Source organism: Aspergillus brunneoviolaceus (assembly GCF_003184695.1).
Source record: "Aspergillus brunneoviolaceus CBS 621.78 unplaced genomic scaffold BO95scaffold_9, whole genome shotgun sequence".
In the NCBI taxonomy this organism is placed as follows: domain Eukaryota; kingdom Fungi; phylum Ascomycota; class Eurotiomycetes; order Eurotiales; family Aspergillaceae; genus Aspergillus; species Aspergillus brunneoviolaceus.
In genome coordinates, this window is record NW_020290739.1 from 292,605 (window position 1) to 304,929 (window position 12,325).

General features: G+C 49.4%; 4 protein-coding genes across 4 annotated transcripts; 3 read left to right on the plus strand and 1 right to left on the minus strand.

Moving 5' to 3' along the window:
* Positions 1-2,174: 2,174 nt before the first annotated feature.
* Positions 2,175-3,263, minus strand: BO95DRAFT_479419 (TRAPP complex core subunit BET3). The gene is made up of 5 exons (XM_025590104.1): positions 3,141-3,263; positions 3,067-3,075; positions 2,763-2,982; positions 2,500-2,691; positions 2,175-2,440 (listed from the first exon to the last, which is right to left on the minus strand). The coding sequence occupies exons 1-5, from the start codon at positions 3,176-3,178 to the stop codon at positions 2,321-2,323; spliced, it is 579 nt and encodes a 192-aa protein (XP_025446004.1). The 5' UTR covers positions 3,179-3,263; the 3' UTR covers positions 2,175-2,320.
* A 19-nt stretch (positions 3,264-3,282) lies between these two features.
* On the plus strand, positions 3,283-5,359 carry BO95DRAFT_471045 (WD40 repeat domain-containing protein). The gene is made up of 5 exons (XM_025589562.1): positions 3,283-3,703; positions 3,763-3,808; positions 3,863-3,943; positions 4,006-4,761; positions 4,832-5,359. Exons 1-5 carry the CDS (start codon positions 3,557-3,559, stop codon positions 4,882-4,884), a joined length of 1,083 nt encoding a protein of 360 aa, XP_025446005.1. The 5' UTR covers positions 3,283-3,556; the 3' UTR covers positions 4,885-5,359.
* Positions 5,360-6,793: 1,434 nt separating this feature from the next.
* BO95DRAFT_354603 (uncharacterized protein) lies at positions 6,794-7,839 on the plus strand (the record flags this gene model as incomplete). The annotated part of the gene is made up of 2 exons (XM_025582219.1): positions 6,794-7,576; positions 7,633-7,839. The coding sequence occupies 2 exons, from the start codon at positions 6,794-6,796 to the stop codon at positions 7,837-7,839; spliced, it is 990 nt and encodes a 329-aa protein (XP_025446006.1).
* Positions 7,840-8,345: 506 nt separating this feature from the next.
* On the plus strand, positions 8,346-12,302 carry BO95DRAFT_439418 (glycoside hydrolase family 47 protein). Its single transcript, XM_025585728.1, has 4 exons — positions 8,346-8,629; positions 8,701-9,071; positions 9,142-9,707; positions 9,767-12,302. Exons 1-4 carry the CDS (start codon positions 8,526-8,528, stop codon positions 11,972-11,974), a joined length of 3,249 nt encoding a protein of 1,082 aa, XP_025446007.1. The 5' UTR covers positions 8,346-8,525; the 3' UTR covers positions 11,975-12,302.
* Positions 12,303-12,325: the final 23 nt, after the last annotated feature.

Here is a 12,325-nt window from a genome sequence, read left to right on the forward strand (position 1 = left end):
CGATGTGGCGCAGAAGGACAACGCAGTCGCGATGATCCCCGAATCAAGACCAGCGTGTCTCACGCGGGAGCGAATGGAACAAGTATGTACGAAAGAATCTGTCGCTAAACCGACACGATGAAAGATGGATGGTCAGAGGGAGCAGTGTCGGGTGAGATGGAAAGGCAACACAGGGACAAGAGTAATATGTTCGTACAAGGACCCAGTCGCTCGAGAATGCGCGGTAGAATCAGCTAATATGAGATATGAGGGCGGCGACAAGCGACACGAGTAGGCAAAGGACGGGAACGGCGTATAGGAGAGAGAAGACGGCCAAGGAGGCGTATCAAAGTTCAAGAATAAGTATCACCACCTGGAAATCCAGAAGAGGCGGAGGGAAGAGGAGGACTTCAAGAGGGGCTAAGAGTAAATCACCAGAGCCCCTGCAGAAAAAGGGAATGGGGGTGGGTGGGTGTGTGGGAGGGAGAAAGTGGAAAGAGACGGAGAGATCCGGCAGATTCGAGGAAAAGGTGGAGGGAGGGAGGGGGGGGGAAGGGAGGGAGGAGGAGGGAGGAGAGGCGAAGGTTAGGACAAGGTGTAGCGGTGGATCTGAGGTGTTCTCTGGTGGGTGGGAGGACGTGGATATCAGGCGCGGTGCCTGGAGTTGCTGGGCTGTTCAATCACTGCCGGCTGGGCGTGAATCGCTTGTTCGGAACGGAAGAATTTGATCGGAACGCCGCAGAAGGGCTGGGAGATGCTGCTGGCTGGCGTATATTTCAGCATGCACTTCCACATATGGCGGCAACACAACCACCCCGGGCCCCAAGGAAGAATAGAAGCAAAGGGAAAAAAATATTGATGATGATGATGATGATGATGCGGATGATGATGTTGATAATGATAATAATGATGACAACAGGAACAAAGAGGCAAAATTTCGAATTATGATAAAATAAACTTACCAGCACTGATACAGAACCAGAAAAAGCAAAAGAAAGACAAAAGAGAGGATTTACTCGTAGTTGGTGAGTGAGTAGTAGTGAGGTGATTGAGTAGGGGAAGAAAGAAGGGAAAGGGACGGAAAGGTGGAGAGCCAAGTCCTTTTCCCAGAGGCAAGACAAGAGAAGACCGATCGGGTCAAAGTGATGTATCTAGACAGCTGAGGAGAGCTGGTTAGCTTCTGAGAAAGTCAAGTACACACAGAACACAGATTGAGCAGCAAGAAAATCAAAAAAAATTCAGAAAAATTCGAGCATGCAGTATGATCACTACTCTTTGTTTTGAATCAACAAAGATCACCAGATCAGACAGACGCTGAGTCTAAAAAGGATGGATGGATCGATAACTGGTCTACGGGAGTAGAGACCGTAGACCGTAGTCACTTAACCAGATTGACGATGGAAAGGGAATTGATCTATCCCGCGCGACACAAATCACCTATCGATGGCGAATATAGTCGGGGGCAAGATTGAGACTGCTGTTGAACGCAACGATATCGGTACATACCTATCAATCGAGCTAACTAACAAGTTCAGCAGATCCAGTTGGACAAATACTCGTAGTCAATACTAACAAGTATGAAACTTTGCAAGCATCTCAAATGTCAAATGCTCTAAGCTTCGACATTTTAGGTTGCTCAATCTATCGATAAAGCCCGTAGTCCTCCAGGACGGACTGGGACCCTGCGTAATTCTTAGCACAGTCAAGGGAAGTTGTCCGCTGCCTATTGGGGCTTAGTGCATCACGTGGCTCCCGGCCACATCTCCCCATGTCATCGTCCCATCTAATTGCATATCTCAACCTTAACTATGTACATAAAAAGCATAGAGCTCATGGTGTTTGAAGATTGTTATCATTATCATCTTAAGATACTTTATTTTCTCACAGCTATTTCATGGGCGGGGGTGAAGATGAAAATTATGAAAATTATGAAGTAATGTGTTAGATGAATTTATGCCGCTGCAAATGTTTGAAGTGTCAGATAACTACTTATACTATTAGGGCAGAGAATCCGATCTAGGATCTAGTCCTGGCCTATTCTTTCTATGCAACTGTCTATTGCACCTTCATTTTTGATTACAGGGTCACTTTTTCAAACCTTCGTTAGTGTTTCATCATTTACATCTTGTCCCTTTTCTTTGTGTGGCCCTCACGATAAGAGTATAAATGTACATGTATCGCACATAGAATATTTGGTTTACTTGTAGCTCCATCAATCATAAGGTACGGGTGACTCGATCAACCATTGCAGCTGCAAATTAGGATATTGAATGTAAAGCCCGCAAACACCGGACGCCTCGACCAATAATACTAAATTCATGCAACACACTTCCCGCCGTGTTTATTCCTCCTCAGGTGGCATCTCATCTTCAATGTACCTCACAAGTGATACGCGCATCTCCGTGGTGTCATCTCCTCGCAGTACATCGCTTACAAAATGCGCCTCGATCTGCATTTGTACCTGTTGACAGAATCAGTAGCCTGCGTGCGAGTATTTTTGGCTGGGTTGGGAAATATTACCATCTCTAAAGCCCCCCGCAAAACACCGCACAAAATATTTGAGAACCAAAGCTCATCTTGGGCCCGCCCATCATCTGGTAGTTCAACAAACTCTGCAAGCGGGTTTTCATCAAACACCAACGAGAATTGATTGTTGTCACTTGTCCAATTCGTTACAGTGGGGGCAATATTGAGGAATATCCGAAATCCGACCTGTCACACATTCCAGGAGTCAGCTCATTGATCCCAAGACGTCCGAGCGAGATCGAAGTAATAAGCTCTACCTTAGAAATCATGTCTGCCGTCTCCCGGAAATTAGCACACCGGCCTACATTCGATTTCGCCAGAAAATCCTCAATAAGGCGCATTCCGATGTTGTAGCCCATCTTTTCCAGCTGCTTGTTGACCTCCTGATAGTTTCCGTCATAGTCCTGACAAAGTTGTGCGACAATCGTTCCATATGTCAACGTGACTAGCTCCGCATTGACTTTGTCGACTCTTGTTCTATCAAAGCCAGGTGATGAGTCCCCGCTTCCCTTAATCGGAAAATTGCCCTAGGGCACCATGATTCTCGCGCCGCTCACTTACTTCCATAGTCTAGCATAATAGTCGTCATGTTAGCGGATGTGCAGATCATTAGGTGGAACTGCGGCTTCGCTTACTCTTCGCCAATCCTAGATGCTTTGGTATTTGATGACATTATAGGCGCTGAAGTCTGTCTCTGACAGCCAAGGATGAGGGCAAAAATTCAAGGGAATAGGATATCCGATCTCAGCTGCCTGGGTAGCCGGCCGAGTGTTGACAATGAACTCTCCCCACTCGATCTGGGGACCGAGGCGGAGCTTCACCGCCTAGTGGACCATCCGCGGGCGTCTATCGCGGCTAATGTCACACAGCATCCATGATTGCGATGCTCGGGAGAAAGACCAGGCACTCACTCAGCGCTCTCCTATCCCCCATAACCTTTCAATTCTAGCCTAGCACATTTCCGAATCCTGTCTCAACATTTCTCGGTGTCTTTCCCCGCCTGTCGACCATCACGTGTTTCTTACCCGTTGGCGAGCCAGCTCATTACGAAATGATGTCCGGCGAGAAGCGACCTGCTCAAGAGGCCTTCGGGTCCTCCAACCAGCTAATCGTCAAGCGAAAGAAGTCCGATGCTGGTATCGATAACAGTGCAGCTGTGGTCAAGGGCTCTTCGCAAAACGGGGCTCTCGTGCAAGCAGTAGGTCACTGAATAGCCCGAAAACATCTACCGAGCGTCTGTTCTGATCCCGACAACAGGTTCCCCGCACCAGCGGGCTCCAGGCCCCAATCATGGAATTGACAGGTAGGCTTGCGCGGAGGGTAGGCAATTTTCTGTCGGTTAACATATATATATCAGGTCATTCTGGCGAGGTTTTCTCTGTACGATTTGATCCAACGGGTCAGCACATTGCTTCAGGATCGATGGACAGATCAATCTGTGAGCAAACCACTCCGCTTTTTTCAACTTAAATACGAGAAGCTAACATCAGTGACAAATAGTACTCTGGAATACTTACGGAGAATGTGAGAATTATGGCGCATTGTCGGGTCATCGGGGCGCTATTCGTGATCTTCAATGGTCTCGAGACTCCAAGACGTTATTCTCCGCATCGACAGACATGATGCTTGCCAGCTGGGACCTAGAAACAGGTCAAAGGATCCGACGACACGTGGGCCATGAAGATTATATCAATTGTCTTGATATCAGCAAAAGAGGTCAGGAGTTACTGGTTAGCGCTAGCAATGATGGCAGCATAGGTATCTGGGATCCTCGGCAGAAAGACGCTATCGATTGTTTGGAAACCGAACTTCCTATCACTGCGGTGGCCCTCTCCGAGGCTGGAAACGAGATATTCAGTGGTGGTATCGACAACGCCATTCATGCTTGGGATCTTCGAAAGAAAAGTATTGTATATTCCTTAACAGGACACACGCACACCATCACCTCGCTCGAACTATCCCCAGACTCGCAATCGCTTCTCTCCAACTCTTTCGACTCTACTGTACGGACGTGGGACGTTCGGCCATTCGCACCAACCAATCGACACATTCGAACTTTCGATGGCGCCCCAGTTGGTCTGGAAGAGAATTTAATTCGGGCCAGTTGGGACGCGACGGGTGAGAAGATCGCCACCGGAAGCGGTGACCGAAGTGTTGTCGTGTGGAACTCTAAGAGCGGAAAGCTCCTATACAAATTACCAGGACATAAGGGAACCGTTAATGATGTTCGGTTTTCACCGAACAACGAGCCCATCAGTAAGTCCTCGGCTATGGAGTCTTTTTCTGTCCTTTGCTTGACTGTTATGTTCTAACTCTTTCCGAATAGTTGTGTCCGGGTCATCTGATCGCACTCTTCTGCTCGGCGAACTCGGCAAGTGAACTTGTCTTCGGGGCTATGTCAGACATCTAGCGATGTAATCAACGTCACGGTACCGCATAAGAAGCAACTGGAATATACCACGCTCACCATTTCAAGCTAAACTCTCCGGGGGTTCGTGTGGCTCTGGATCATGATGGTCACAGCAGCACGTCCAAGCGAGGTCTGGGCCATCCTAGGCAAGGAGAGTTACTTGAATAATCAAGAACGAGGATTGAAATGCGCATGACAGCAAAAGGCTACCATTAGATCTCCATTGGGTCACCCCCATTTCAATGTAATCATCAACGGGACACCACACCCACCACACAGCATCTTTGTCCGCTCCTGTAGTTGTTTAGCTCCTCCATTTGGTGTACATTATAAGTCTCATGCGGGTGGTGCAGCCAAATAATTCATTATATGGTCACCAGCATCAACCATGACATCACTGAAGAGTGAGAGTACTACTGTACTACTGCGTTTACATGTGTTGGTTCTGAAGTGTGGCTGTAGACCCGAGCGGCAAACGTGGGTCATCCAGGGGTAAATGCTTCATGGCAGATTGCCTAAAACAAGATATGAATCTAACTTGAAAAGTATGAAAACCAAGGGATTGATTGAGCAGAGGGTTGTAAATCGATAATACTAATTATAGATAATCGGCCCTGATACTGAAATTAAGCTGTAGGTTAACTTATCTATTTGTTAGTTAATTGTCAATTTTTTTTCACATCGCAAACGCGACCAGCGAATTTAGCTACTCCATCCATGTAATGATGACACTGAGTGGCTCCAAAATTAGTGTTAGTTAGTCCTCTAGTTGCTACTTATGGAAACAACTGGAGACCACCAACTGCACTAAATTATCGTCTGGCCGCGGCTTGCTGTTCCTTCCCCCTGCTCAACATACGCCGCCGCATTCTCTCTCTGTCTCTCCCTACTAAGTCTCTCTGTTTCTGTCTCTCGGTCTTTCGGTCTCTCTCTCTATCCTATATTCTGCTATCTCTCCTTCTTCCTTCTCTTTAACCCAATTTTCATTTCATATTTATGATGAGACGATCATCTCTCCCTCTCTCCCGACATACCTATCCTGCCCCTCGCTAACTTGCCCAAACTGACTTCTTATCGATCAGACCATCTCCTTTCTCTCTTCAGCCAGCATCCATCATTTTGTTATCCCCTGTGCACATATCACATATCATTGTCGATTACCTTGATATCAGTCTCATCGCATCCACTTGCTCACTGCCTTTTTACCGATTAGCTGCAGCTACTATAATATTCATTTTCCTTCGCTATCAAGTCCGGTTTTCCATCACCGAGTATAGCCACTGATCTAACCTTCACACAACCTGGACCGCAAGCTTAGCCTACTGCCGCTATTGTCTTACTACAATCATACTAGCCTGTGTCACTCGACGCATTGAATATCGATCCTCTGGTTGCTGGACACCTTGGTTCGCGATCGGGATTCCCGTATGCTGCTTCCCAGTGCCCCTCAGTCGACTTGGGCTGAATCATCATGAACTTTTAACGCCGAATTCAACCTACTTATCTATTCTCGTCGCTAATCACCGAACTTGCCTGGAACTTCCGGTTTGGCTTCATTGAAGTCGATCTTCGCAGGAGGTTTCCGTCACGGTGTACGCTTTTTTAAAGCTTGTTTGTGTGTTGTTGAACGGATGCGGAAGTGGCCTCGGATTCATACATACTTCCGTCCACAAGAAAACCGCATTGCGACTCGAGGGTCTGTCGCCTGAGTGCTCTCTTTGGGTATTAAATCCAATTCTATCTCGACGTTTACTCTGACTCTTCGTCTCTTTCGCTGGGATTAGACCAGATGTCAGTCATTGACCTTTAAAGGTTCTCAACATGGAATCGGTTCGGCTGTCTCATCCAGATTCGACACATTCCAACTTAAACACTGGCATGCTATCCAACTCAGCATGGTCTGACAACACTCACGGATCGGATCATCTAACCCACATCACTTCGCCTCTTGGCCAACGCATCGCATTAAGGGCAAATGACCGTCGCCTGGATGATGGGCAACAACTCCTTGGTGATGATCGCATTCCAGACCAGGGACCCCGCCTACGTGAAGGTCCTGTAACGTCATTCAACATTTCCGGAAATGTCTCTGCATCAGTATATGCGCCACAGCGGACATACTTTCCTATCGAAATGCAGTCATCTACAGAGCGGAATGGCCATGAGCCGCAAGCTGAAATGGGCCTGTGCAGAGAATCACAAGATCTAGCTTTGGCAAGCAACACTGGCAGTCCCAACTGTGGCAAGCGCTCATGTACCTCGATCTTTGCAGAGAAAAAGGTTCGCAGGCGGCTCATCACATTGACTGCGTCTGGAGTGTTCCTCCTTGCAGTTGTCGCAGTATACCTTGCATTCGCTGCTTCGCGCACTACCTTAGGCCGGGAGCTTCAAATTCTTTTGATCTTTATGATACTAATAATTGGCATCGTTTTCTGCCATGCTTTAACTCGTTTCCTCATGGCAATAGTACCAAGACCTGATTCTGAGATCGCCACGAACCGCATACCAAGCAGGGCAGGACCCTCTGGTTATGCACAACCGGCACATCCCATCCACGTCGTTCTGGCGGCGGATGAGGATGCTATGACTGCAAGCCGTGACGCTGCTCGGGAAAAGATAACTGCACCTCCTCCAGCGTATGGTCTTTGGAGAGGCAGCGTGGTAAGTTTACAGATGGGTATGGTCCTACTTGTTTGCACCAGCTGATCTTCTCATAGCGCCTGAACCCTGACTTGTTGTATTGGCAACGTGTGGATAAAAATTCCTCGTTACCAAAGGTCGACGAACGCGGTCCCAGCAACAAGTCTCAACCACCCCGGCCGCCTAGTTATGTCTCCGATAATGGAATCGACTACGTTGTCGAAGCACAGCCACGATCCTTCACGCAATGGCATGCCCCGGAGGAATCAGCCCGCTGGCATTGATGTTCTTTACTCCCTCTTGTTCTGCTCTACGCCCGCTTGGTGCGGGCTGTCTTGGATAGAAATCCTGCCCTGCAGGAATTCAGGCTTCCGTGGCCATATTCTTTCCGTTTATCCGACATATACCCCAACATATGCATCACTTCATATTTTGTCAACTTTGTCTTGTCTTATCGATCTTTTGGTTGTCTGGGTTCAAGCGGGAGTTATAGTGGCATATCAGCAGCAGCATTGAATAAGCGCCATCATATATTGAATTTAGGTCCTGGACATTGAAGTTTTTTAGAGAATCAGGAGTAAGCCCAGAAATTCATCTCTGTAGTTCGCTATTGGTCTGTCTCCGATATTAGCAAAGACAGGGGTAAAGAACGGGTATAATCAATTGTAAAGGCATATCTGGCCGCTCGCTCGGCTGCGTGGTTGCGCCAAATCCCGCGGAGGTTGATGCGATCTCACGTGCTTCTCCCGCGGCGAGGCTGCTGCCCACCACCGCAACATTCCTCCCCCTCCTTTCTTCCATTTCCTCAGAAAAAAAAGCATTTCTTCTCTTTATTAGAGACAAAGCTCGCTGGGCCAGAAGGACATTGTTTCGCATATCCTTTCGTGGCTTTAAGCCAGTTCCGTGCTCACATGCTAGTGATATCCGACTCGCCATTGCGGTAATGCGCTAGGGATGTTGGCGCTTTCAAATGTCCAAACTCCGTTCAGAATGGGTGATAACCTGGGTCTTGCTATTGTCGTCATGGCTTGCTATGGCCCAGGGAATGAGGGTCGATCGAGTTAGGGAGCTCAGGTGAGGCCTTGCAAAGCGATGACCGTGTTTCAGTAATTCCACTAACCGCACTTCGCGGTGTCTATGACCAGGAAGGAGACCGAGCATATGTTCTATCACGGCTTTGATAATTACATTCAACATGCATTTCCCGAAGATGAGCTTCGCCCCTTGACTTGTCGCCCGTTGGTCCGCGACCGAGATAATCCCGCTCACGCTGAGCTCAATGATGTTCTTGGGAACTATTCCCTGACTCTAATCGACAGTCTATCATCCTTAGCCATCCTTGCATCGAGTCCAGAGGATGGCCAAAAGGCTCTGGGTTATTTTCAAAAGGGAGTGGAGGATTTTGTCACGCTTTATGGAGATGGTTCAGATAGCCCTGCAGGTCAGGGCGAACGGAGCCGAGGATTTGACATGGATAGCAAAGTTCAGGTGTTTGAGACGGTCATCCGAGGGCTAGGTATGCACCAATAGCATCCATACGAGAACCGATGAAGAGACGCCTCCCTGACTGACATTGATTACGGTAGGCGGACTTCTCAGCGCTCATCTGTTTGCTGTAGGTGACCTTCCCATCGTTGGGTACAATCCTCCAGATAGAGAAGCCGCCTTCGCAAAAGCCTGGGATAAGTCCTCTTTCCAAAGCGAAGGGCACGGTATCATGTGGACTTCCGGGTTTGTTTACGATGGTCAACTCTTGCGGCTCGCGGTCGATCTGGGGAACCGTCTACTGCCTGCGTTCTATACAGACACCGGTCTTCCTTACCCGCGGGTCAACCTGCGACATGGAGTCCAACGGCAACCCTTCTACGCGAACTCGCCGCTCAATGCGGATCACCCGTGCAATGGGTCAAACTCCGAACGCTGCCAGAAAGGCCGCTGGTCTTCATTCCCAGAAACTACGGAGACGTGCAGCGCTGGCGCCGGCAGCCTTGTCTTGGAATTTACCGTTCTAAGCAGGCTCACAGGCGATGGTCGCTACGAAGAGCTTGCGAAGAGGGCTTTTTGGGCCGTTTGGACGCGTAGAAGTGAGATTGGCTTAATTGGGTCTGGTATTGATGCCGAATCGGGCCGATGGGTACACTCGTATACCGGGGTGAGCACTTTCCGCTGGCTAGACGACAAACCGTGCTTTGCTTACCATATTAATGATAGATTGGTGCGGGGATTGATAGCTTCTTTGAGTACGCATTCAAGTCGTACGTTTTGCTCTCCTCGGGAGAGCGACCCTCCCACAATACAAGCAGTCCATGGCATCATTTGGATGACTACTTCCTGCCCTTGGGTGAGCACGAACACTCTGCGCAGGCCTTTTTGGAAGTATGGCAGGAGTCTCATTCGTCCATTAAGAGGCACTTATATCGGGGGGATGGACATCAACACCCCCACCTTATCCAAGGCGACATCTTTACAGGAGCGACCCGTGCTTTTTGGATAGACAGTCTCAGCGCCTTTTACCCAGGGCTGTTGGCGCTGGCCGGGGAAGTAGATGAGGCAGTTGGAATCCATCTTCTAACCACTGCCATCTGGAACCGTTTCTCTGGCCTGCCTGAAAGATGGAATGTCGCCACGGGAAACATAGAGCAGGGTCTGGCATGGTACGGTGGCCGTCCGGAATTCGTGGAATCTACCTACTACCTGTACCGGGCAACCAAAGATCCATGGTATCTGCATGTAGGTGAGATGGTCCTGAGTGATCTCAAGCGCCGATGCTGGACCAAGTGCGGCTGGGCTGGTATCCAGGATGTCCGTAATGGCGAGTTGAATGATCGAATGGAGAGCTTTTTTCTAGGAGAAACCGCAAAGTACATGTTTCTCCTTTTCGATTTCGAGCACCCGTTGAACAAGCTGGACCAACCGTTTGTGTTTTCTACAGAGGGCCATCCACTCCTGATACCCAAGAGCAGCACGGCACTCCATACACGCCGACAGACACCGGGGCGTGTGAACAGCAAGGAACCCGTTTGCCAATTGGCTCCTCTTCCCCCTACGTTGGTGGGTTCGTCCACGGCAGCACGTCCTGATGTTTTCCATGCCGCGAACTTGGCTCGCCTACACCTCATGCCCAGCAGAGACGTTCCTGAGGGGCCTCTGGTTGAATATGCTGAGGACCATCCGAGTATATCGGTATCAGACCTCTCATCACCCACAAATTATACGTTCTACCCTTGGACGTTGCCACCGGAGTTGATACCCTTCAACGGAACCAGTGCACCCTTGATCTCTCGCCCAACCCTCGATATCTCTTTCCCTGCGCTTCCCGGAATGGTTGTAGGCCCCGGATCACTGGAACGGGTCCGGGATGGAATTCTCGTGAAAGCCATTGGGGGTCTGCGGCTGAGCATGGTTCGAGATGTCTCCGTTCCTGGCATGGCGAAGAGCTCGGACAATGACGAATTTCGGGTGCAAGTAATTAACAATGTGCCGCTGGGTAAGGATGAGAAGGTATATCTTTCGCGGGAAATCACATTTGATGTGCTTGACCCCACTGACCCGAACTTCACGCGTGTACGCGACTCCATCATGATTGACATCGTCATTGATGTATTGCCAGAGCTTCTTCGTCGACGAAATGACTCAGATGATGGCCTTGAACCCGCTGCACCACAACAGGCTCGAGGTCCAATCATCCACGACTCGGCTTTGGTGAATGGCAACAGTGGCGGTGTCGATCCATCGATCTCTGGCATGAAAACTGTACTGTCCTCCTTGATGAGTTCATTGTCCACCCTACTCCGGGACGAAGCGCATGTTGAGACGGGTCTGCCGCCGCAGAAATCGTCGACATTGCGTTTGATGATTCCCGCGGCCATCTCAACTGGCCTCGGGTCGGCCCCATTGCCGGATGTGGACGATGCTTCGACAGTATCGATGACGGGTAACCTGTCCAAACGGCGCCTCACCTGGTCCAGCATCTACTTCGCGGACGAGCTCTGCGATCACCGTCTATCGCGGGAGATTGTCCAGAATCACCAAGTTCTGGTGCTTCGGCGCGGCGGATGCAGCTTCTCCGAGAAATTGCGCAATATTCCTGCGTATCCGCCGTCACGTCAGGCCCTGGAACTTGTAATAGTGGTCTCTCAGACTAGCGAAGAGGAGGAATTGTGGGAGACGGCGGACTCGGGGCCGGCCTCGCCCGGGCTGGCCGCTGTACGCGCCGAGCGACATCTTGTTCGCCCGCATCTCGATGAGAGCCAGTTGACCGCAGGCGGCCTTCCGCGACGCCATCTTCTCAGTATGGTGATGGTGGGTGGCGGCGAGGAGACCTATGCATTGCTTCGACAGGCGATCGGAGTGGGCATCAAGCGACGCTATTCGGTGCGATCTCAGGGAGTCCCGATTCATAACCTACACATTGTGTAGAACGTATGGGTTACCGATTTGAGATATCATCATGGAAGAGTTAGAATTTCTGCTGTCATATGTACTGTACATACCTGCATGCATCATACATACGAGTACTTAGTATTAACAGACACGCAGTACAAAGAGACCCGTACAGGGTATATGTGATGTACCTGACATGCAATGCGATGTATACGCCCAGTACGTACAGTACATCAATACATCAATACATATATATCATATCATCAGTATCAGTGTTTATACTGAGATGGCGACTGCAAGGAGTTCATTTTTCTCAAGACGAAATTAATCGACAGTCGCCTCCTGCAATCGGGCCGAACCTGACACGAAGCAACCAACCACAACTCT